We start from the raw sequence: 25827 nt of genomic DNA on the forward strand, positions 1-25827 counted from the left end.
TTACCACCTATTTTATCTCTGGGGTTCTGTTAAATCCTTTGTCGGAGGAGGGCCTCCTCACACTCCGTCATTCCTCTGCTCCTTGTGTTTTTCCCCAGGAAAGTCAGCTGTAGCTGGAAACCCCCAGAAGTTAGGATGATAGAAAAGAACCAGAAAAATGAAATAACAGAAGGCCAAGCAAGGCAGCCAACCTACCCTCCAGCTTCTGGCCCAGCTGAGGGCTAAATGGATGTGGTCCCAGTGAGACAGGCCAATCTGGACACTGGATACCAGCTCTCAGTGTTCATACTCAGAGCAACTGACCTTCACTGCTAGTACGATGATGATGGTGGTGGTGATATGATGATGATGATGATGATGATGATGATGATGAAACTTTGCAAATGGTGCATAACTGACATATGAAATGAACATAATCAAATCCCTTCTTCAACCATAGCGGAATCATTGGAGACATGCACGCCATCTGAAGAATGAAGTTTATGCTAGATAAACTTTTCTTCTTATTCATCAAGCATTTGTTAGGAACATATTACGCACAAGGCCTAAATAGTCAAAGATGTGCAAGTTCCCTTGTCTAAATCTTAAGCTTGGGCTCCAGGCTCTAGACAAATCCTAAGTGGCTTTGACTGTATTCTTGTAAATGATGGAACAACACATCTTCCTTTTGTCCGCATGTACACACCTCACCCCCACACGTGCCTGAAGTTCTTCTGATTGTGATAACATCTGCAGTCATCCATTGCCATCTGCTCACCAAGGTCCCTCTTTATGGCTTTGCAAGGTGGCTGCCTGGAATTATGCACGCTGCCTGCGACCACGGAGCTCAGCAGAGCCGTCTAGCTCACACACGGACTGTTCTTTGCTACCACGAAGAACCCACTTTGGCCAACTAATCACGAATGACAAGAACGTGCCATAGGACCCTGTGTGGGATGGACTTCAGATTCACTTCCTCTGTCCTTAAGGAAACCTCAGACCTTGTCTGCAGGCAGAGCCCTGGCTGTCTGGCCTGGTAACTCAGGCCACTAGGGGTCTCCAAGGGCTCTATGGAGATGAGACCAGAGGGAAACAATGGTGACAGACCCAGATGAGGTTTCTGTAGGGAGAGTGGCCTGGTCAGTGACTTCTTATGCAAAATAGCCTTTTTTCTAGAGCCAGAGCCAGAGAGGGTAGCAGCTAAGCACGTGCATTCCCAGACCAGACAGCCTGTGTCTGATGTCAGGCCTCCACTGCTGACTAGTCTGGTGATCCTGGATGAGTGATTGACCTTTTCGTGCCTCAGTTTTTCTCATCTATAAAATGGGAATCAGATTTACACGGCAGACTTGTTGTAAGGACTGGATGACATCACATCAGTAATCACTCAGAACAGTGCTTGGGATGTGGTGAATAGTTGATAAAGGATGGGAGGGATTATTGAGACATGACAGGACACGAGGTCAACCTTGATAGGGTTACCAGGAGGCCCATGTTCTCTCTGAGACCACATTATTTTCACAGAGCACTGAAGAATGTGCATATAATCCCTAGTCTGGCACCAGCACCCGAGCCTGGCAATAGATAGTGATATCACAAACAGGATTATGGCCCTTTCAGGGACACCCATAGACCCACAGGGAAAAGGCCCTTCTCATGGGAAAATATAAGGTGATAATGCTTTGGGAAAAAGGCTTTGAAAGTATTGTGATCCGTTTGATCTCAGGGAAAAAAAAAATCTCTTAACACCAAGATTTCTGTACCGAAGCACCCTTCACAAGAATGACAGCATTTCGAAGGCATATGCTAAATCCTCCTGCTTTCCTTCAATCCCTTAAACTATTGCTCTAAGTTTTCTTAACCTTGACCTTATATTTCAGGGAATTCAGGCCAGAAGAAAAATAAAGCCAGCCTTAAAATAGTTACTGTTGGCTACAAGTTGCATAATGTGCATAAAGGCCTACTATCAATGAACTGGAGCAACTTTCACACTTTTCACAAATGTCTTGATCTCCAGGGACAAGGCTTAATGCCTCCCAAAGGTAGAGTTTCCTATGGCAACCACACAAATCAATCTGCTTTGATTTATTAATTGCTCAGAGTGTGGAGAACCAGTTAGGCCTTAAGAGAAAGAAAATACTTTTGGAAAGAAGGGACTGTTAAGTGTAGGTAGTTGAAACCACTTGCCTTCTGACCCCTTTCTTTGAGATCTGATTAAATGTTGATAGTGTTTTTGCAAAGAGTGAGAAATAAAGAAATACAGAGCCATAGAGCTGTCACTAGTGGTAGAGGGGCTCCTTATAGAGTCATGGGCGTTTTGTGCTTTGGGGTCAAATGCAAGAATCTCTGGGGCAGCCTGGGTGACTCAGCGGTTTAGCACCGCCTTCAGCCCAGGGCCTGATCCTGGAGACCTGGGATCGAGTCCCGCGTCAGACTCCCGGCATGGAGCCTGCTTCTCCCTCTGCCTGTGTCTCTGCCTCCCTCTCTCTCTCTCTCTCTCTCTCTCTCTCTCTCTCTCTCTGTGTGTCTCATGAATAAATAAATAAAATTTAAAAAAAAATCTCTAGTCTTTTTCTGAATGCTGGGCTTTAGTGCTGGTAATTGGAAGAGAGAAAGCAAAGTAGCATGCCTGGATTCTTGTGGCCATGCCCCCGAGCCACGTGTGTGTCCACCTGGACGCTTACACTTCACAGTCCATTCATCTGTAAGACAAGAGCCTTAGATATGAGGACAGCTGAATCGAAAGTGATGATGGGTGGCCACTGATGTCTCCATCCTTGCTTTGCTGTAGGCTCTCCAGGAAGTGCTGCCTACCATTTCTTCATTCACACATTCATTCCATTTCTTTGCCTGCAAACATTTAATCAGCAAGCTCTGCACTAGTCTTCAAAGAAAATGAATAAGCGCTCTGGTTCTTTCCTTTCCTCACCCTACCAAGACCTCCCCCTCAATCCTGTGGAAGGAACGAAGCCCTTTGATTTTAGCACAGTGAAACTGATTTTGGACTCCTGGCTTCTAGTCCTACAAGATAATAAATGTGTGTTGTTTTGAGCCACTAAGTTGTGGTAACGTCTTATAATAGCCATAGAAAACTAACGTGGGTGTTTTCTCCTCTCTGCTCCAAATGTCCTTACTTGTTGCATGCAGACTCTTAAAACACGCGGCACCTCATTTGGGTGTGGCTAATTGTCTTGCTTGGAGCTCCCTGGGGACAGTTGTTCTTTTATTTCCTTTAGTCACAAACATACCCATCACTGCCTGCCATATGTTAAACACTCATTTGATTTTTTTTTTAATGGGTGAAGATAGAGGAAGGTATTTCTCCCCTCTTATAGTGAGAGGAGAGCTGGCAGTTATGGCACACCAGCGCAAGCAGCCCAGAAGCATGAGTGTGCTGGGGGAATGATGGAAAAGCCCCCCATGGCCAGCAGCAGGTGAGCAGGAGGCGGGCTGCCCCTGCACGCATGCATGATATGCTCAAGACACTTCAGATCCAGAAGCTCAAGGGCTGTATTGGATTTGTGAAAACTTGGAGAATAAATGGAATTCTAAGAAAAGTATTTTCCCAGGTCCTCCAGTCACCGCAGGACAGCTGAGAGATAAGGTAACTGCTGCACTATGATGTGAACACAAAGGCAAGAGGAGAAAGAGAGGGAGACTAAGAGATGAGATCTGACTTCGTTTAAAAGTATAAAGGAGATGCAGCCAAGGAGAAGGATGCCAGGCATGGAAGAAAGGTTAACAAGAAGATGGAGGATGAAAAGGATTAAGCAACTGGGATTTGGAAACAGGAGATAATAAAAGAATTAAAGAGAGAGACGAATACATGTCTGTAGGGAAGGATTTCTCAACCTCGATACCACTGATGTCTCCAGCCAGACAATTTTTTGTTGTGTGCAGTGGGGAGGGGGCTGACCTGTACAGGAAGGTGAGCAATGTCCTGGCCTCTGCCCATGAGATGCCAGCAGCACCCTCCCCACTGTGACAACTAAAAACCTCTCCAGGTATTGCTAAATTTCTGCTGGGTGACAAAAATGTCTCCCGGTTGAGAAATGAGAAAAAAGAGTGATTTTTTAAAAGATTTTATTATGTATTCATGAGAGACACACAGAGAGAGAGAGACAGAGATAGAGACATAGGCAGAGGGAGAAGCAGGCTCCCTTCAGGGAAGCTCATACGGAACTCGATCCCGGGATCACTACCTGGACCAAAGGCAGAGGCTCGACCACTGAGCTACCCAGGGGTCCCGAGAACAATGATTTCAAGGAAGAAATAGGATTGAGTAAGGAATATGCTTTGTGCCGGGTCACTGGGAGAAGGACTTGAAGGAAGAGTAGGAGTAGAAGGAAGTCAACAGAGAAGAATCAAGTCAGAGCCTGGAATGTGGAAGTTGGTGGGCAAAAGGACAGAATCTGAGCAAAGAAGTTACAGCAAAATGATGGAGGAAAGAGAATGCACAAGAAAGCAATGCAAAAAACAGAAACAAGAGAGAAAGACCCAGAAGGAAAGCAGGGATGACTGGCCAAGAAGGAAGGACGCAGCCTGAGATCAACTTCAAAGTGGGTCGCTTGGGGGGTTTAATGGCGGGTTACCGACACGAGGGGTCAGGGCCCATTAGTCTTCCATCAGGACGTGAAGATGCAAGAGCCAAACACACGTCAAATTGCATACACATAACTTTCCGGCTCATTATAATTACACTGCAGATAAATGCTGGAACTGAAGGAAGATTCGTAAGGTCCCAACTCCCTTTCTGATCTGAATTATCAGGATGCTCATCAGTGATCAAACCAAATAAACAATACTAAAAGATACACTCGGGTCTAAACATCACTGATCAAGCAGAAAGCAGGCAAACAGTTGCCCTGAAACCCCCCAAACAAAAAAGTGACGCTTGTCAATTAAGTGACCCTAAACCAAGGCAGCTTATTTTATCTGGCATTCCTTTGGGCTTCTGCATTGTTGGTAAAGATTAGGACTCAAGAATGCAAACCCATGCTGCTCTTAAACATCCACTGCGGACAAGCCAGCAACCTCTGGGTGTGGGGACAGAATGGCAGGGGGGCGGGGGGGCGGGGGAGGGGTGAGGGGGGTGTTGGGGAAGAGGCCGAGGAGGGGAGAGGTCCAAGAAAACTCCTCCACCTTTCCTGAGGGAAACCTTGGTCGCAACTGCTTATCCTCCTCTGTTCTTCCTGGGTCTCAAAGAATTGGTTTTGGGTTGAGATTCCACGAGATTATGCTGGACTCTGAAGTTTTAAAAACATCTTGCCTAGGTATTTCTTTGTGGTGACTGCAAGAATGCTCCCCCCTCCTCCCTGAGTACTTTCATAATCTCCGAGTTCTGTAAGAGTTCTAGGTCTGATAAAGACCTGTCTTGGGGCCAAGGACAGAACTGGAAGGATGGTTTGCAAAAGTGCCAGAGTGCCAAGAGTTTTGAAACTTGAGCTCATTCTTCTCATGCCAGCTTTCCACCTAAATTAGCAGACGGTGTGGCTCTACGAGGATAGGTCCAATGGACACAGCTCAGCTTTGCTGGGAGAGAGAGAGGTCAGCTAATGCACACAGGTGGGAGTGTATGGGGCCAGCTGGTTGGCATAGAGTTGCAAAGGAAGGATCTCGTGCCCGAGCAGGAACCATCATCAATTCTCAGGGTCACTGGCCAGGGGGATAGACATTGGGCTTTCCCTGGTTCTCATATCCCTGGGCAAACATCCTGGATGTAGTCGGTCTCTTAGGAGGAAACTGCCTGGATGCTCACCTCTCCAAAGGCAAACTCAGGATGCTCACTTTAGTGTAAGTGTTGAGATCACGGGCCCTGGGGACCCAGTTCAAATCCAGCTCATTACTCAGAACCCTGTACCTTGGGCAAATCAATGAAAATCACTCCCTCAGTTTCCTCATCTGTAAAATGCAAATAATAATAGAATCAGTGACCGAGGATTATACTAAGGATTAAATGAGATAGTACTTGTAAAGCACTTTAAAAATGTCTACATGCACTTATTATTACGTCAAATTCTTAGAAAACCATCATCCATTAAGAGTTTGCAGGAATGTGGCTCTCTTAGTGTCATAGCACAACCAGGCCTCCATTGTGGTTAAGAAATGTATCGCACCTTCTGTACGAATCCAACGATCTTTAAACTGAACTCCAAGATTTTTCTACACAACATGGACCGTCATGTTTGCTTTAAATATAACTGGCCTACTGAAAGATCGTGGCCTCCTTAAGAAGGGATTCTTCACACTGTTGCAAATTTTCTAGGCTTGACCCAATTATAGAAAGCTCACAACAAATTAATGCAGTCTCACCAATGGATAGATTTATAGAGAGTATTTGTGCCCTTCTAGAATTGACCTAATTAACCGCTAGTCAACTCTTCAAACATTAAAAAAAAAAAAAAAAAAAAAAAAGATTTTATTTATTTATTCATAGAGACACACAGAGAGAGAGAGAGAGAGGCAGGACACAGGCAGAGGGAGAAGAAGACACCATGCAGAGAGCCTGACGTGGGACTCGATCCCAGGTTCTCCAGGATCAGGCCGCTACGCCACTGGGGCTGCCCCTCTTCAAACACTTCTAAACTATGATTTGTTTTGGGGCGCCTGGGTGGCTCAGTGGATTAGGCGACCGACTCTTGGTTTTGGCTCAGGTCATGATGTCAGGGTTGTGACAATGAGCCCCACAGAAGGCTCGGGCTCAGCAGAGGATCTGCTTGTGTCTCTCTCTCTGCCTTGCCTCCCCCCTGCCCCCCACACGGATTCTCTCTCAAACAAATAAAATCTTAACAACCATGAGTTGATTTAAAATATATAAAAGTCAGACAGGCACAGTACTCAGAAGCACAGATTCTCCAAATTTATACCATGTATACACATTCTCATTTCTAGCAACTGTTCATGGATTTGACTTACCCAGAGTCTTAGTCACGCCTAACATCTTATTCAAGCACAATGGTAATGACACAAGAGTCAGTTCTGCTACTTAATCTTTTCTATGACAGAATGTCTCTACCCTTGGCCATTTATTTCACAAACTAGCTCTTACGGAAACAAATTAGAGCTGACAGGGTGGATGGCCCACCATAACTGCATCAAATTTTTGAAGAAAAACAATTAAAATGATATTAGCTATCATGTAGGATCTCTGATGCTACAGGCACGTTAAATATCTCATTAACTCTTTTCAACAATCCTACAAGTTGGAGATTGAGGTTTCTCTGTTATCTATGGATAAAATGGGTCTCAGGGTCTCAGGAAAGTTTCACAATTTGTTCAGGGTCACAGAGGTTGTAAGCTGGACTTCAAACCTAAGTAAATCCAATTTTTAAGTCCAATTTCTTCCCATTTCCTGATGCTATTCCTATCCATTTTTAAAAGAAGGAGGTAAATACATTTTCCCTCTCATATCCAGAGGGAATGAGAAAGCCATTGGGCTTTCCCTGGTTCTCATATCCCTCGGGTATGAGAGGGAAAATATATTTTAATTACAGATCATAGTAAGCACTGGAGCTCTGCTAGCATGGGTAATATCGTTATCTTTAGTTCACTAAGGTATCCCAAAGGACATCTTGGCTCAGATTGGAAATCTTTTATGGTTAACATTCTTATTATCTGTCAAATTGACTTAATACCATTGAGCTCAGTATCTCCTAGTTCTCAATAAATGTTAAATAAGAAGTCTTACCCAGGGTAGCCCCGGTGGCTCAGCGGTTTAGTGCAGCCTTCAGACCAGGGCATGCTCCTGGAGACCTAGGATCGAGTCCCATGTCGGGCTCCCTTCGTGGAGCCTGTTTCTCCCTCTGCCTGTGTCTCTGCCTCTCTCTCTGTGTGTCTCTCATGAATAAATAAATAACATTAAAAAAAAAAAGTCTTACCCAGATGGAGTTAAGGGGTATAAACAGAGTTAGCTCTACAACAATAAAGCACAGAAGTTGTGTATTGCCATGGCTGACACTCAAAGGAGCTCATTCATCCTGAGATAATTCTAATGCCATTTGCTCGAAGACCAGAGATCACGTAGTATGGGCCAGTGGTCCCACCTCTAGTGTTAGCCCCTTATCCTGCCTTGCTTATGCTTGTGGGGAGAGATGGGGCCATCCCAGCCACATGTCCTGCAGTTTCCATTGTTCCAGAAGGAGCCCCATGAGTGGTATTAGAATGCAACTTCTAGAAATCCTGGGCTTGATCCTACAGCTCTGACAGGTCAAGGGGACTGCCAATCCTCATTGTTTCAACAAGCTCCTCCTTTGGGAGAAACCTCAGGCGGGGACTCAGTGTGTGTGTGCGCGCGTGTGTGCATGCACCAGCATGCGAATGCACATTTGAGCTTTCAAAAATGCAACATCCAAAGCACATGAACAAGTTTTCTTATTTTTTTAAAAAAGATTTTATGTATTTATCCATGAGAGAGAGAGAGGCAGAGGGAGAAGCAGGCTCTTCGCAGGGAGCCCAATGCAGGACTGGACCCCAGGACCCCAGGATCACACCCTGAGCGGAAGGCTGACACTCAACTTCTGAGCCACCCAGGCACCCCAGTTTTCTTAATTTTTTTGAGACATTCAACCACATAACAAGAAAGTTCTCTCCCTTTTTATTGTTTGTACATTTCTCTTTTAGCAGCCGATGTACATACAGGCTAACCTTTTAAAATTGGCTTTCTTTCAAAGTTTGGCAAAAATTGTGATGTGGAGCTGGACATAGGAATCAGATGTTTCTCCTGTCCTTTAGGAAAAAATCCCAGAGACCCATAGCTTCAATGTATGTTCAGAGCTTGTGCAAGTTAAAACGAAGTCAGACTAAGCACAAAGACAGCATACACACCCCAAAACTAGGACTTTAAAATCCTTTTACTGTGTTAACATGTTTGAGTCTTCTTGCCCGGAGCATTTCTTCACAATGGCTTGGAGACCGGCACACTTGAACACTTTTCAAGGTGTAACTCTGTTTCTCTAAGCCAACCTGGCTGTATGGCAATCAAAATGGAAACTGAAGGAAAGGTATCAGGGCAACCTGTTTATTCTAGGGATATTATGTTGTATGGATATCGCTCAAATTCAGTAGGGACTCTACCCACACTTGTTGAGGCTTGTTTCTATGAAAAGAAGATCTTTACTTGACAGATGATTGTTGCTATATTTCAGGGAGACCAACAGGAAAACCTGTGATTTTTTTGGAACAATTTATATAGGCTTTTCCTTTACAACCACCTTGAATTTTATAACTGATCGTGGAATTATCTCGAATAGATGTCTGAGAATCCAAGAATTGATTCGTGATCTGCTTTAAGCACAACGTAGGACTTTCTGCAAGACGATCGTGCCAACTAACTTCATTTTGGCTTCCTTTTATTATTTATCCTGACTTTCCTTTGCCTTAATTGCTGTATCTAATCTTGCTCTTTTCTATATAGAATATATACTCTCCATAATGCACATAATATAGAGAAATAGACACACTGTAAAATAGTATGTTTTTGCCGCCAAAAATACTTTTTTATGAAAAGGAAAAATTTAAACAAACAAATGAAATGAATCGTGCCCTCAACCAGTAGTGTTCTGTTTCTTAATTTATCTTTTTAATGGATCACTTTTTTCTACATGTTGATTTTGTCCAAACAAGTTATTGGAGTCCCTTAAAAACGAGTGGAAGAGGCCTTTGGTCTCATTTAGAAGAGTCTTCTCTGCCCTATGGCCTAGTTTTACTTCTCTTTCCCCCTTTCACTTTGCTTTTTGCATGCCCGCCTCTAGATTCTCCGGTCAGCCAATCTCCTTCGGCAGTGCCCCCTACACTCAATCTCCAGTCCACCAGGGAGTCTAACCTAGAACTGAATGTGCACATTAATGCCCTAGGCACAGCCCCATGTCCTGAGGATATGGTAAATTGTGTAACAATCCACTCTCTGGTTTGTTTCAGGGAAGCTGACAGGTCTATATGGAAAACATCACAGAGAGTGGTATGCTGAAAAGAAATAATCATACAGAGCCTCCCCTGAGGAGCATTTAGGTCCGTATCATTAATCTTTGGTGCTCTCCTATGAAAGAGGCAGTAGGTGAGCCCTCTCATGCAACGTTTTATAAATGAGGGAATGGGGCAGATCAGTGGGGGCAAGCCGGGGAGTGGGGAGCTCCTGCATGGTGGGGGAGGGAGTGAAGGTGCCAGGAAAGGAAACCAATGACCCTGGAGGTCCCTACCACACTCAGACTCCTTCTGACATCTCCCATTCGGGCTGCAGCCTGAGCAAATACAGGTTTTATCGTTTGCAAGAGTGTTTAACTTTTCGGGGGAATCATATCCATACAAGGCCATTACAACTCCTTGTGCTTGGTTGTATTCTCCAGCCCAATCGCCCCCCCACCCCAAATGTCGTGCTCTCAGTAGCCACCAAAGAGTTTAAATTCCAGGCCTCCAGGCAAAGTTTTTCGGGGGGGGGGGGGCGGGGGGGGTCTCTCTGCTTCAGCTCACCTCTTCCAGGAATGTTCTGACCACCCACTCTTGGGATTTCTTCCCCAGGCAAACCTGGGGTGATTGCCTGGCCCCAGCACATTCTCTGATGCCTCATTGTCATACGTGTTCAGTGTACTGAGCTGAAAATAAGGTGGCGGCAAAGTTGGCTTTGTCCCCAGTCTTCTGCTACACAGCTGTGCGTAATGGGCATGGTTCTGCTTTTACCATTTTGCAGCCTGGATTACTTTCTCTGCCAAGCTGCGGGTCTCCATATGTGGCTTATTAACCGTTCATATGAAAGTGATAACTAATCTCCTTCGCCATTCTATTATTTGGAGAACTAACATCCACGATGCAACAGCAAAAAAACAAAACAAGTAAAAATGAGAAAAAAAGGTAGCAAGACATCAAAATAGAATCATTGGTAATAAAAACAGAAACTCCTACGGGATAGTGTCTTTCCTGCAAGATAGAGACTAAGCAGGTTTGTGGTACAATCTAAAGTGATATAATTTTTGTAAGTTCCAGGATGCTTTTATTTTTCAACGTGCTTAGAGAGGTATCTCTTTAGAAGCCCCCCCCAAAAAAAATAGAAGCCCAAACAACTGTTGTGAAACAAACTTCTATTTATCCAGAAAGCAGAAAGCTAGAAAGTTAAAACTGAAAATTCTGTGCAATCATTACATTAAAATAACAGTAATGACTGCTGGGCACTCAAGCCATGGGGGACACTGCAAAAAATACTTTATATGCACTACCTCGTTTAGTACTCATAACACAGACGAGAGAGGTTTCCCCATTTGGCAGATGAGAAAAAAATAAGTCTCAGAAAGGTTACGTGACTTGCCCAAAGTTACACAGCTAGTAAGCCACACAGTCTGGATTTGAACCCAGGTTTTGTTCTATTCCTGACTCCGTGATCATCATTCTTGGGTATTGCAGGCTTCTAAAGTGTCTTCTGAATTGCTACGTGAAAATTTACTCCTTGTGTGTAGCACCATATTTTTCATTTTATTTCAATTCAATTTGCCAACATATAGTAAAACACCCAGTGCTCATCTCATCACGTGGCCTGCTTAATGCCCACTATCCCTCCACCCACGTCCCCTTCTGCAACCCTTTGCTTCCCAGGCATCCTATTTTAGTATCAAGTCTGTTTTACGGTCTGCGGAGTCTGCATAAGCTTTGTAGAAAGAGAGAGAGAGAGAAAAAAAAGAAACCAAAAACCAAAAAACACCACCTCACTGAATGAAGAAATCTGACTTCTAGTTTCAAGGGATAGTGCATCAAATGAAATCATGAATGTGAAAAACCTTTGGAAACTATAAAAGCATTCTGCGGAGGGGGGAGACTGCCACTGCTCTTAAAAACGTCAAGCTGGGGACGCCCGGGTGGCTCAGCGGTTGAGCACCTGCCTTCCCCCAGGGCATGACCCCGGGGTCCTGGGATCGAGTCCCCCGTCGGGCTCCCCGCAGGGAGCCTGCTTCTCCCTCTGCCTGTGTCTCTGCCTCTCTCTCCCTTTCTGTCTCTCGTGAATAAATAAAATCTTTTTTTAAAGAAAGTCCAGCTGTATGCGCTATGCGCGGCAATTCTCAGGTGACCAGGATATTCTGCATCCAAGCACCTGCTTACACCGCTAAGTCGGGAACAAGCGACCTTTCGCCTGGTCCCGGCGGCTGCAGAACCGCGCGGGTGTTAGGAGTCAGGGGCCATGACCGCCTCGTGCGCTTCCGAGTCGTTTCTGGGCCACGGCCACGGCCACGGCCACTCACTCGCCTGGCGCGGGGGGGGGGGGGTCGGGGGGAGGCGCGCGGAGGCGCCCCAGGCCTGCCCCGACCTGTGTCCCCAGCTGCCCCTTGCCAGGCACAGAAGCCCCGGACGCGCAGCGGCGTTAAGATGCGGAGGCAGGATGAATCCCAGCGGGGTCAGCGCCCGCGGAGCGGATTTCCCGGCCCCGCCCGAGGTGTTCCCGGTGCCCGCAGACGCGGGCGGGCTGCCCTAAGCAGCGGCGGGCGGAGGTCAAGGACCCGCCCCCGCGTCTCACCTGCTCCCAGGAGTTTCCAGCGCTCACGTGCGGGGGCTCACGTGGCGCGGAGCCTGCGTGGAAGCCGCTCAGGGCAAGAGCATCTAAGGGGTGCTCCCCCCAACCGCTCTGCGCTTGTCCCCCGCCTGCAGCTTGGAGGGAAGCGGCGGCTTGGCCAACACATGCAGCAACTAGGGAACCTGGAGGTTTTAGGGACCCCAGGTGGCTTCGCCCTGTAAGGTCGAGCCGTCTCGGGGCGTGGGAGGGCCGCGGGGGAGAAGCGCCCGGGGGCCGGGGGGTCGGGGGGGCACGCGGAGGCGCCCCAGGCCTGCCCCGACCTTCAGGAGGGACCTGACGCCAGGGAGGAAGCCGGTTAACCCCGGGGCCCCGCTCCCTCCCTCCCTCCCTCTCCGCGGCGCGCGAGCCGGCAGCTCCTCCTCCCCGCCCCTCCCCCCGCGGAGCTAGCCCGGGGCAAGATGCGCGGCCGCCGGCCCCCCCACCCCGCGCGGGAAGAGGCGAGCGGGGAGGGCGCGGCCCCAAGCGGAGCGCGGCGAGCGCGTGGGTCCCGAGCGCGCGTCCCGAGCGAGGAGCCCGGCACCGCCGGCGACCCGCCTCCCAGCCCGTCGTCGGCCTTGGCGCCCCCCGACCCCCCCAGCTCCCCGACACCCCGCCCGGTGCCTCGCGCAGGTGGCGCGGACGCCCCTGCCCCCCGGCGCCCCCTGCCGGCGAGAGGGCGGCGGCCGCGGCGGAGCAGCGGGGCGCGGGCGGCGAGAGGGCTGCGGCGGCGCCGGGAGGAAGCCGGGAGCCTCCCCGATGGTGCCGCCGCCTCCGAGGCGGGGAGGGGCGGCCAGGGGGCGGCTGCGCGGGAGCCTGGGGCCGCTGCTGCTGCTCCTGGCGCTGGGACACACGTGGAGCTTCCGAGAGGAGCCCGAGGACGGCGACAGGTAAGCGCGGCCGGCGCCCGCTCGGTGCGCGCCTGGCTCGCGGGGTGCGGGCGGCCCCCGGCAGCACCCCCGGGCCCCCCCGCAGCACCCCGGGGCCCCGGCAGCACCCCCGGGCCCCCCGCAGCACCCCTGCTCCCCTGCAGCACCCCTGCTCCCCGGCAGCACCCCGGGCCCCCGGCAGCACCCCGGGCCCCCCGCAGCACCCCTGCTCCCTTGCAGCACCCCGGGCCCCCCGCAGCACCCCGGGCCCCCGGCAGCACCCCGGCAGCACCCCGGCACGGGCTGGGCGCTCGACTGCGCGGGGCGGCTCTAAACTCCGCGCCCCGCCCGGGCCCCCATCGGTGGGTCGGGGCTCTCGGGCACCCCCCCCCCCGCCCGGGGACCCGCGCCCGCCGACTCCCCCCCGCCGCCCTCGCGCCCGGCCCTCCGCTCCCCCGCGGCCGCCCCGCCAAGTGGCCGCCGCGCCTGTCGTCCTAGGGAGCTCTGCTCGGAGAACAAGATCGCCACGACCAGGTACCCGTGTCTGAAGCCCTCGGGGGAGCTCACCACGTGTTTCAGGTAAGCCTCCGGGCTCCGCCGAGCCGCCGCCGCGCACCCCGCCTCGCTGGGGAGGAGGCTCCGCAGAGGACAGGCTCGCAGGCGCGCTGGGCGGCGCGGGGCCGCGGGGAGCCCCTGGGTGCAGCCCCCCTGCCGGGGCTCTGGGTGCGGAGCAAGGACGGGCGGCCAGGCGTGCACCCAGGCTTCGCGCCCCAAGCAAGACCCCCGGGGCGCTTGCCGCTTCCTGGGATACTTGGCGAGGAGGAGAGGAGGAGGCTGAAAGTCTATACAGAAAGTGGGTTATTGGATTGTGGGTGTAGACCGTGCACCGTAGGGAAGACGGTTGGAGGTGTTTGCATTTGGTTTCGAAAACAAAGTTGACAAATACTTGGTCCTTGACTATCTCTTGACCTTCTGCGGGGACAGAGTGTAACACACTCACGGCCTCCGTGGGCACGAGGATGGAGGTGGTTTGTGGGCTGTGGACGCGGTTGTGTTGACCCCGGGGAGGAAAGCATGTGGAGTTTGTTGAGCCCCAAGGAGAGTAATTCCTGAAAGGGCAGTCCGCAGAGCACCTGGGTGCTCCTTAAAATCACCCCTAACTCAGGCTGGGGGATCTGTAGGGTTGAAAATGCCTCCCAGGTGGTTCTTATTCTCAACAACAAAAAAAAGTTACTGTTCCCTGCTTGCAAACCCTCCGGAGGTGAGGGGCGATTTGTTCACACCGCACAGTTCTTGGCTTCTGGTCCAGTGCTTTCCCTGGACCCATAAACACAAATTGCTTTTTAAAGGTACCATGTAAGATACGGGGAATCACAAAGTCATGCCAGACTGTTTGAGAGTCCTATGCTCTGGGGTGCCAGGATAAATATTGGGTAGTACCAGGTAACACGGCAATCCCCAGAAGTGAATTTGGGGAAGAAAAAAATTAAAAAGATCTACTCTGACTAATGTTGTAACAGATGAATCCATTACCATGCTTGCAGAGCCGCAGAATGTCAGCTCACATGCTCAAAGGTTCGGATATAAGTGGTTCCAGGGCTGGTGAGCTTGTGGTGCAAAAACCAGTAATCAGTTCCATTGCATGCCATGCTCTCAAATCTGCTGTTGGCGGTGGAATGACCACCATCCTTTAAGGGGGGCAATGCTGCTTGGGTTTGGGAGGGGTTGTCTTCTCCAGGACATGGGTGGTGGACACGGAACAAATGTGCAGGGGCCAGGTGGGGGGAGTGTGTTCAGTTAACCTGAAGGCAGCAGGCAACATTTACCTGAAGGCGGGAAGAGGTTAACTTGGGTGAGCAAGGGCCTCCAGCAGGTTGAAGTGACTGCCTCCCTGGTGCTAGTCCTGTGTTATCCGCATGACCACGGTATTAGGACATGTTGTTTGCTTATCATCCTAGCACAAAGCCTCTAACTTCATGGGGAACGTGTCCCTGAGATGGTTTACTCATTTGTTCAGTCCCTGAAGGTCAAATTGTACATAAATCAGTGGCACTTGCAGAATGCATGTCCAATTTCCAGAAACCGCTGGTGCCTGATGAGTGTTCTAAGTTGACTCTGTCAAACCGTTACCCTCTTCCCTAGATTTTTTTTTTTTTTTTGAAAACTGGTGGGGGTTTTGGGTTTTGTTGTTTTACACGAAGACTCAAGAGCTACCATTAGGGTCTTGATAAGTGTTCTTATTAACAGCTGTCCAAAGGAAGCTTGAGAACTAACAAGGATAATTTTGCACCATGGGAAAGTAAGGAATTTTGTTTAGGGGAGTGAGTGGAATGGGAAGGGGGGTGTTTCAGCTGGGGAAAATGGGCATTGGTCCCTGTGAATGTCTTCTGGTTTCATTACTTCCTTGGTGGACGTCCAGAGTCCTGTGCATACTCCATTGGCTATACAAAATTTTCACAGCCTAGTAATTTCCTCAAGACCAAGTTGGTTGGCAGTTGCTGCGCCTGTTTGCTCATGAACCCCAGGAATGAGGGATTGTTTGGTTTGTGAATTGATCATCCAGCCCCTGTAGACTCTTGTTCGCTCCACATGTGATCTGGAAGCCAGCACCAGCATCCTCTAAAAGCTTGCTTAGGGTCTCCAGGCCTATTGCAGATCTCTCGAATCAGAGCCTGGGTGTTAATGCGATGTCCACTAAAGGCGGAGTGCTTGTATAGAAACTGTCCATCTGGTCGCCGCATGAACCCATGGTAAATCCTTAGAGGGGCGCAGAGGCTTCTGCAGATTCCCGAGTTACTCCTACCACGTTAACCAAAAACGAAAAGAACCAGCCCTCGATGAGACCAGACTCCCCAACTCCTGGGTGACCCTTAATGAAACTTAAGTACAGTAGCAGAGCTGCTTGGGAAACTGCCAGATGGCCCCACTTTCCCCACTGGGCCTTTGAACAGTTCTTAGCGCAAGCGAGAACTGCAGAAGTCCCTTCAGAACTTGTTAAATGATTTTGTGACTTTAAAAAAAGGATGAGTTTAAGAGTCTTAAAAAAAAAAAATGGATGTGCTTACTCCTACTGTGTTCATGGTAGTATTAATTTGATCTGTTATTCCTGAAAGGATATGGAGATGAAAATAAGAGAGGTGGGTTCAGAAGGATTGTTCTGGACCCCTCCCCGTCACCTCTGTACACTTTGTTTCACGTAGTGTCACCTAAGCACCTTTCCACGTTCGCCTTTCCTATAACAACCTGAGGACTTTATACTCGGCATCGTTCTGTGCACTTCAAGTACATTATCTCTAATCCTCTAAAGCCGCTCTTGCGTTGGTATTTCAGTTTTACGGGGGAAGAACCAAAACCCCAGGATTAAGTAAAGTTGGTGAGGGTCACAAAGTTAATACACGTGGGGAGCTAAGCTTCAAACCCAGGTTTATCTGACTTCAGAGTCTGGGCCCAGGCCCTTTCATCATCCCAGAGGTGTCTACAAAGGCAGAACTTTCAAGATCCTGGGATCTAAGGAAGATCGTTAACGCAGATGGCGGTAAATTCAAAAGACAGTTTGATGATAAACTCCAACACTGTCCGTGACCAGTGGGTTACCACTATCCTTGAGCTCCATCTAAAGCAACTGGCTTCATATTATCCGGTCATACACAAAATTGGTTCATATGTGTATAGTTTTCATTTTTTAAAGACTGAGGCAGAGACCCAGGCAGAGGGAGAAGCAGGCTCTCTGCAGGGAGCCCGACGTGGGACTCAATCTGGGAGTCTAGGACCACACCCTGGGGCGAATGCAGGTGCCAAACCGCTGAGCCACTCAGGGGTCCCCAATTTTCCTCTCTTGAAGGATTTCCTCTTAATCACAGAGTCTGTCTGTAGAGACCCTCTACTCCAACATGCATTAGGCCAAGTGCCCAAACTTTGACAAATACTTGAGTGAATGCCGGTGACCCCCTTAACAAGCTTAGGGTACGTATTGCTCAGCCTTATAATCTGATGCAGGGTGTACTTCTTTACTAGTAAAGAATTCAGAGAATGGAGTGTTAAGACTGTTATAGCCAAACTAAGCATATAAACTGATCAGGGTGTTATGCTCTCGTGGCTGTTAGTTTTTCCTGAGACCATGTGGTTTTGAACAAGAGGTTCATGTTTACCTTTTATTCATTGGGTGTATCAGTAAAATGACACGTCAAAGGCTTCTTAAAAATGAAAGTATACATTGTGTAGGAAGTGTCCAGAAAATCCAATCTTTTTTTTTAAAGATTTTATTTATTCATGAGAGACACAGAGAAGCAGAGACACAGGCAGAGGGAGAAGCAGGCTCCATGGAGGGAGTCCGATGTGGGACTTGATCCTGGGACTTCGGGATCACGCCCTGAGCCAAAGGCAGATGCTCAACCGCTGAATCACCCAGGAGTCCCAAAATCCAATCTTTGAAGCAGTGTGCAGTAAACATCCTAACTTTCCTGACCCCAGTAAAGCTTTATTGAGCATCTATGATGAGCTTAAAATAGCCTTAAATTGCACATAGAAAAGTTCCTGTGTCTGTTCTGTTTATAGACCTGATTTCTTTAGAGTAAGACCTTTGAAACCAGTACACAAATAGATGATCTAGTCCAGTCAAATAGTTCATATAGTACTGTCCATGATGGGGGGGGGAGGGGGGCGGAGGGAAGAGATTAGAAGCAGCTAGAAATGGCTTTCTGGGCAAGAGAAAAATCCATTCTCCAACACAGTGTTAGGTGTTAAAATTGTGTTGGTTGTGACTTCCGTTCTGTGGGTCATGGGCTGCGGTGGCCCATAACTGCCCCCACAGCAGCACGTGTCTGTCCCTCTGGGTCTCATCAGATACTGCTCTTTGAATCCTGCCCTTATGGGACACAGTGACCTAAGGATGCAGAAACTCCCACTTTTCCGTAATACAAGTGCTGCTGAATCCTGTTAAGATATGGTGGTTAACGTGCTATTTCTGCAAATGTGTTTCTTGTTCTCCAAATCCCGAATATAGTCACTTAGAGCAGTACTACCAGCTACCCTAGCTGAGGCCACATTGGAGGGAAGGCTGTATTATCTGGCAGGTCAGAGTTCCTGCAAAGGGCTCAGAGGTCGAAACCTGTGCAGTAATAGAAACCAGTCCCAGCTTGACGACGTTGTTTTTGTGACTTTGATCTTAATCTACTTCAGTGGTCTCCTTTGTAAAACGAAGACCCTGTTTAGTACTGAAGTTATAGGGTTATGATGAAGGATTGAATGAGCTGATACGCACAGAAAGTGATGAATATTACCCTGTTGAGCCTCCCCAAGTCTGGCATGTTGGGTGCACGTAGTAAGTCCTCAGTGGATGCTCATTTGAGTTTTGGACATCAGGGAAGAAATTTTTGAAAAAGCCAGTTCAGACCACAGCCAGAAACAGGGTGTTCATACACCACTGCATGCACCGGTTTTTAGATGCCTTTTCGAATGTAAGAAAGCCTAGAAATCCAGAGCCTCCAGAAAAATCACAAAAAGCGGGTCTTTTTCTTGCTTCCTGGCTACCTAAGGTACCCTACTCGTGCGACCGTAAGAGCACGCGGAAGGCTTAGTGTACCCCATTTTAAAGGGTCTTAGAAGTTCGTCCTTTTCCTGAAGTCATGGAGGGTGGTGTTGGCAGGTAAGACTAGCAAGCAGACCCTCCTGTCTGCCTCCCCATCCTGCAGCTGGCAAAGCTCAGAAGCGGCAGGGGGTGGAGGTGGGGCGCTGTGGATTATGGGTGGCTCAGGGCATGCTGCTCCATTTCAGAAAGTATCTTCATGAGTGTCCATCTCCTAAAGAGGAGAACCTAGCTGGTATGAAAAGAAGGCAGGAGATGGGTAGAGGTGGTTTGTGCAGAACTGTCTAAATCACAGACACGTTTGCAGGCAGCCTCAGTTTCGCTGGGTTAGACCCTCTGTGCCACGGGATGGTTGGCCTACTGAGGGTGTGGAGCATCTGTCTCCTGGTCCATGGCCATCCCCTCAGACGCCAGCCTCAGGCCTGGACATACTCCATATGTTGTCAAAAGACTGAATGAACGTTACAAGTGAGTGAAAGTTGACCTCAGTCTATGGGGCTTTCTAGAAGGGCTGTTGCTCTATCTACATATGCCTCCTTTTCTAGCTGAGAGATGGGCTTTCTTTGGAAACAGATCCCCTGTGCTGCTATGAGGTGCTATCCTGGTCTTCATCTGCTTCTCCGCTTGCCCTGCTAGTGTGTTACAGGTGCTGATTGTGGCAGCCACAACCTGTGTCCTGAACTTGCTACTGTAACACCTGAAGAGGACACAGGTGTTCCTGCCTGTGTTAAATGCCCTGTGGACTCTGGCTTTGAAATGGGGGGATTGGGGATCCCTGGGTGGCGCAGTGGTTTAGGGCCTGCCTTTGGCCCAGGGCGCGATCCTGGAGACCTGGGATCGAATCCCACGTCAGGCTCCCGGTGCATGGAGCCTGCTTCTCCCTCTGCCTATGTCTCTGCCTCTCTCTCTCTCTCTCTCTGTGTGTGTGTGTGTGTGTGTGTGACTATCATAAATAAATAAAAATTAAAAAAAAAAAGAAATGGGGGGATTACAGCTTTAAAGGGGATCCTGCTCCCTCCCCCGCCTATCTTCAACTGATGAACAGGTGCTGGAGGAGGAGGAGGGCGTGGAGGTGGAAGGTGTTGGCCAGGGCGGGGTTCTGTATCACTTTTCACTCATTCTTAGAGAAACAACCCAAAGTGGTAGGAAACTGAGTTCGCCCTCAGAAGGCTGTGGTTTCCCTGGAGTACCCTCTTTAGGTGGGTCCAGTTGCTTCGTTCATTGTCCTTAAAGTCATTGATGCCTGACTTTCCTATATTAACTTCCTCTTTTCTAAGTGAAGCTGCTGCATGGGTGCACCCGGAAAAAGCCAATGCACTCTTTTATTCTAGAATACCCTATCTTCTCCCGAGAAAGTTTGCATTTCAATCAGTACTTTCCGTGTCAGTGGGTTCAGCTTCTCCAGACCTACTGCCCCCTGCTCAGCAGGACCCTGCTGCTTTTGTGAGAGAGGGTCTGCCTTTTGCTGAGTATCCAGAGAACAAAGGTCTCTGTTGTTTATGGCTTTTCTCTAGGGATGAAAACATAAACAACTATAACCTCAGCTTCTCCAGCTCGGTTCTTTTCCACGAAGCCATTTACTAGTGTTAAAGCTTTACCAACAACTTGGGTTCACTTATTCAGCAGATGACTTGTGAGTTACCATGTGCCAAGCCCAGTTCGAGGGACTTAGGATACAACTGCGTGAAAGGCAGAAGAAGAAAAAAAAACCCAACCTCTAGAACTTACAGATCTTAATTCAGTTCATTTTCTAGTAAAGGAATTTTGAGTCAACGATCTCTTTGGGGACATTTTTTTAAGAGTTCTTGCAGGCACACATCTGAGTTAAGGTCACATTTTGGGGGCTTGGAGCTTGAAATTTCCTAAGGCCCAGCTGTCTCCTATCAGCAAAAGAAACCCGCTGAGCCAGGGGCGCAGGAACTCAGGCCCGGTGGTAACCCAAGTTTTGTCCTGCAGAGGTGTTAGCGAGAAAAATCAACGTGTGCCCCAAGTCTCTCAAGAATCACTGGAATGTGAAAGCATTACAAAGAAGTGAATTCTCTGGCTGTTTGCCCCGTGAGGTGGATGGCTTCCTCAGAACTGGCCCACTAGAAACACCCAGTCCACCTCTGCTTGTTCCACTCTCCTGTTTTCCAACTGTACCTTTAAACAGGCTGTTCTAGGGAGGCCTGCCCTTCCACATTCCTTCACTCTCCTAGTCCATTCTAGATCATGGTGATTGTATCTGAACCTTCTGGACAGTCTCCCTCCTGAGACACAGGTAGAGGGTGGAGCAGTGGTATGAGGTCTACGTATTTAATCCCCTTTGAGCAAAGCAGCACATCTTTCCAGCTTCAAGCCAAAAGCACAAGTGATCACTTGCACACACAAATGCACTGCCTTGTTCAGTGCAGCAGAACGGGAGCTAGATCATCTTTGCATACCCGGTAGGATTTCAGAAAGGTGGATTGCATCTGCTGTCAGCCGTTATCTCTGTTCTCAGTCTTTCTCGGCTGTGCCTGTGGAAGGTTCCGTGTTTGCCCTCCTGGGGTGAAGCTCTGCAGCCTCCAGCTTCTGGGAGCAGCAGGGGGCAGCTGTCAGCCTAGCAGCTGCTGGTAGAGAGAGGATGGGAGGCCGGAGGGTTCTCTGCTCTAGGATCTGACTCTGGGAGTTTGGTATAGAGCAGGAATTGGCAAAATAGGGCCCACAGCATGTTTTTACACGACTTACAATCTAAGAATGCCACTTAGATCTTTAAAGGGTTAAAAAAAAAAAAACCTGCACAGCAAAGACCTCATTTGGCCCCCAAAGCCTCAGATCTTTACCATCTGGCCCTATGTAGAGAGTTTGCCAACTTCTGGAGAGTCCACTTCCCCCACCCCCACTCACACCCTCAAGTAGGCTCTGTGCCCATTATGGGGCTGGAACTCCCAACCCTGGGATCAAGACCTGAGCTGAGTTCAAGAGTCAGACACTTAACAGATTGAGCCTCTTTCGAGCGTCCTCTTAACACGAAGACCAGGAGTGGGGTTCTCCATACGTAACCTTGTCTACAGATGGAAGTTCTCAGGAAGGTGATTTGGAGGGTGTTTCGTTTCATCTTTAGGTCCTTGCCTTCATGTTGCCTTATGGCATTTGCATTGCTTGGCCTTGAGTGTCTTTGAGACTTGGTTTCCTGATCTCAGGGATCCGTTGTTATTAAGCTGGATCTTCCCCGCCCAGTCATCATCCCCAAATGGTCCTATAAATAGACCTAACTTGTCAGTGTTCTTAAGCTGACTATTTGCAAGTAGTTAAGTACTAACTTCTGCTTTTCTTCATGTTCCGAAGACCAGGTATCCTGTGCCAGTTGAGTACTCCCTGGATTGCCTTGGCTGATCTTCCCCTCCCCAGCCCCTCATTCCTTACTTTAATTCCTGATCTGCATATTGATCATCCCATGCTTTGTTGACTCAAAGCTGCCTCTCTGTGAGTTTGTTCTGAATATCTATGGTGGAAAACGTCACATTCAAAAATCCAAGGAGGGTGCCTTTTTGAGAGACATGCATCAAAGTCCCTTTCAATGGAGGATACTCTTTTAAACAATTTTATTTATTCATTTGAGACTGATACAGAGAGTGTGAGCAGGGGGAGAGGTAGAGGGAGGAGCAGATTCCTGGCTGAGCAGGGAGCCTGATGCAAGGCTCCATCCCAGGACCTTGAGATCATGACCTGAGCAGAAGGCAGATGCTTGACCATCTGAGCCACCCAGGCACCCCACCATTGGAGGGTACTCTAAATCAGTTACGACATCATGCTTGTCCTTCTATGGCTAAAAGGTGTTACACGGTTTCTCAGTTCCACTGAGTAACTGTGTCAGTATTTAAATCTTTTGAATTTAAATTCTGCAGTGCCTTTTTTAAAGAATGTCAACCCTTTTGTTCTTATAAATCTGAGCATAGGGAAGAAAGTGGTAAAGGAAAGCACTAAAATATTTTAAGGTGAGAAAAGCAAAACCAAATGGCATTTAGAGGAAAGGAGGGAAATGTTGGGATACACCGCCTGACCTACTAGGAGAAAAGCAACGGGGCATGGAAAAGAGGGAAAAGGTTTAAAAACTTGATAAGGAACAGAACATCCTATGGAGATAAAGCTGGGTAGAGGAAAAGCTCCTACGAAACTCAGGTTGGAGCTTCCGACCTTGATAACAGCCAGTTTTCACAGATTCAACCAAACAGGGTAAAAGGGCACCTGAGCTAGGACAGGTTGACAGATCTCCAGACACCATTTTTGTGACCTATGTGTGCCCAGTACTACTTCCCAGGAGGTCAGGCTGTCTAAAAGCCCGGGCAGAGACGGTGCCATGGCTTGCCCTCCAGCTGTCGCTCTGCTCTCACTTGGCACTGCTCTCGGTAGCATGCCCGTGTTTTGTTTTGGCATTTTTCTGTAGTGAAATCGCTAGCAATTTTTATGGTGGAAAAATTGCATGGCCGAACAGAGGTTGCCTTCCTAGGAACCCACGAAGGCTGTTCCTTGGAAGCAAGTTTGTTTAAAAAATACCAGAACATAGTTCTGACACTGCCTGACAGGTTAGAAGAACCTAGAACGCAACATCAGTGAGATTTTTATCTGAGAAGTTGAAGGATTTTTTTTTTTTTGCAAATTCTATAAAAACTGATTTACTAATCTCCATAGGTTTGCTAGAGATCCCTCCTGCACGGTCTGGCCTAGCTGGGTGGATACAGGAAAAGAAGTTTTATGCCAGAACCTGGTACTTATGTGGAGGTCCCCTAACCAGGCACTGGTTTCTAGCTGGAACCCAGTGGAGGAGAGGGGGAGTTTAAAATATGAAAACCTGAGCTAACAACAGAAAACGGATGGCTACATTCCTCATGGGTGAGTCTTCACACAAGATCTCAAGGTCCCAGAGCAGGTGTATGGCGGAGCCAGGGTTCTAAGCTGGACTCTGTAGCCTGTGTTCTTAACCACTGGGCTCTTCCTATGGGCCGGAAAATTGTGGTTACCTTGCTTTCCTGTCAACCACAAATTAAAAGGAAGTAGAGGAGACTGGGACTTCTAGAAAACAGTATTGTCCATTCCGTAAATACTGAATGAAAATGTAGGTCAGACAAGTTATCAAAAGTAGACACACAGGGGCACCTGGGGGGCTCAGTTGCCTAAGCGCCTGACTCTTGGTTTCAGCTCAGGTCATGATCTCAGGGTTATGGGGTTCAGCCCCCAAGTCTACTTGGGATGCTCTCTCCCCCTCTGCAACTCCCCTGCCCCTGCACTCTCCTTCTCTAAAATCTTTTAAAACCCCACAAACCAAGCCCCCTGTGTTAGTTTGCTAGCACTGCCTAAACGACTTAGTCCTGGGTGGTTTAAACTATTTTCTGTTTCAAAAGCCAGAAGTCTGAGGTGAAGGTGTTGGGAGGGTTGACCCTTTCCGATGGGTCTATCAGGTTTATAGACTGTCTCCCTGTGTCTTCTCTCTTACATGTTTGATTTTTTTTTTTTTTAAGATTTTATTCATCTAAGGACAAGTGAGGAGGAGGGTTAGAACAGGGAGAAAGGGACTCCCTGCTGAGCAGGGACTGACACAGGGCTCCATCCCAGGGCCCCAGGATCACAACCTGAGCTGAAGGCAGACTCTTAACTGAGCCACCCAGGTGCCCCTCTCATCTTCTAAGGGCAACCCTTCCTATTGGATTAGGGCCTGTTTGAATGACCACCTCTTAACTCCATGACCTCTTCAGGGTGCTTCTCTCTACATACAGTCATGCTCTGAGGTCCTGGGGTTAGAACTTTCAACTTCAGGAGGTCACAGTTCAGCTCATAACATCCTCTCCCCAATAAAATCCAGCCTGCACTGGGCTAAGTAAAGGGGATGTTTTATAGACACACCGTACTTTCCATGGGTATCCCTGTCCAGCAGGGGTGATCCTGAGAGATCCAATGAAACTAAAGCGCTGTTAGCAGTGCCAATGAAGGGAAAGGGTTAAACCAACTATAAAGTAACTAATGTCTCTGATGTTCACATCTGTAGAATCTCTAGGATGTCTGATGGAGGCCATAATCTGTTCTAGCCCTTACATCGAGACCTCAGTTGGGAATACAGGTGCGAAGGCACCACCCCAGATCTTTGGAAGCAGAAACTGCTTTTCAATGTGGTCCTTTAGGTATGCACGGTCCTGCTCACCACTACGTTGTTCCAGCATTTGCTTGCTCGAGGCTCTTTGCTTGCTATGTAAAGCCATAGACAGTGATTCATAGCCTGGACTGCGCCTCGGAATCACCTGGTGTGTTTAATTTTTAAATTTAGTTTAACATCTACTGTACTATTAGTTTCAGGGGTAGAATTTAGTGATTCATCAGTTGCATATAACACCCAATGTTCGTTCCATACATGCCCTCTTTAATGCTCATCACCTGGTAACTCCATCCCCCCCAACCCCTCCCCTCCAGTGACCCTCAATTTGTTCTCTAGAATTGAGTCTCTTATGGCTTGCCTCCCTCTGCTTTCATCTTATTTTTCTTCCCTTTCTTCTTATGTTCATCTATTTGTTTTCACATATGAGTGAAATGACATTGGTCTTTCTCTAATGCCTCTAGTTCTATCCGCATCACTACAAATGGCAAGATTTCATTCTTCTTGATGGCTGAGTAATCCAGCGTGTATCACATTTTCATTAGTCAATGGACATCTGGGCTCTTTTCTGTATTCTAGCTGTTGTGGACATTGCTATAAACATTGGAGTATGTGTGCCCCTGAAATGAGTGTTAGAAAAAAAACAAAACAACCTAGTGCCCCCATAGCACACGAGACCAGTCCCATCAGAAGCTCTGGAGGTGGGGACCTGGAACCAGGAATTTTTAAAGCTCCATGCATGATTCCAGTTTGGACCTAAGGCCAA

At 48.4% G+C, this 25827-nt stretch overlaps 1 protein-coding gene and 1 long non-coding RNA gene across 3 annotated transcripts in view; one reads left to right on the top strand and one right to left on the bottom strand.

Annotated features, from left to right (window-relative positions):
* Nucleotides 1-14051, bottom strand: part of LOC140630914 (uncharacterized) — a 95208-nt gene extending 81157 nt beyond the window's left edge. Inside the window, exon 1 of the long non-coding RNA XR_012028593.1 lies at nucleotides 13939-14051. This is a non-coding gene — a long non-coding RNA (uncharacterized lncRNA). The remainder of the gene's footprint in view (nucleotides 1-13938) is intronic.
* The window catches only part of CCBE1 (collagen and calcium binding EGF domains 1), a 226646-nt gene continuing 214019 nt past the window's right edge, over nucleotides 13201-25827 (top strand). The window contains exons 1-2 of one of the 2 annotated variants that reach the window (XM_072821850.1): nucleotides 13201-13392; nucleotides 13870-13950. In XM_072821850.1, the coding sequence (XP_072677951.1) occupies nucleotides 13262-13392; nucleotides 13870-13950 (212 nt within the window). In that variant the 5' untranslated portion in view covers nucleotides 13201-13261. Of the gene's footprint in view, nucleotides 13393-13869; nucleotides 13951-25827 lie in introns of those variants that run through there. The other variant, XM_072821858.1, reaches the window with a different exon arrangement.

This window comes from Canis lupus, chromosome 1 (assembly GCF_048164855.1).
Source record: "Canis lupus baileyi chromosome 1, mCanLup2.hap1, whole genome shotgun sequence".
In the NCBI taxonomy this organism is placed as follows: domain Eukaryota; kingdom Metazoa; phylum Chordata; class Mammalia; order Carnivora; family Canidae; genus Canis; species Canis lupus.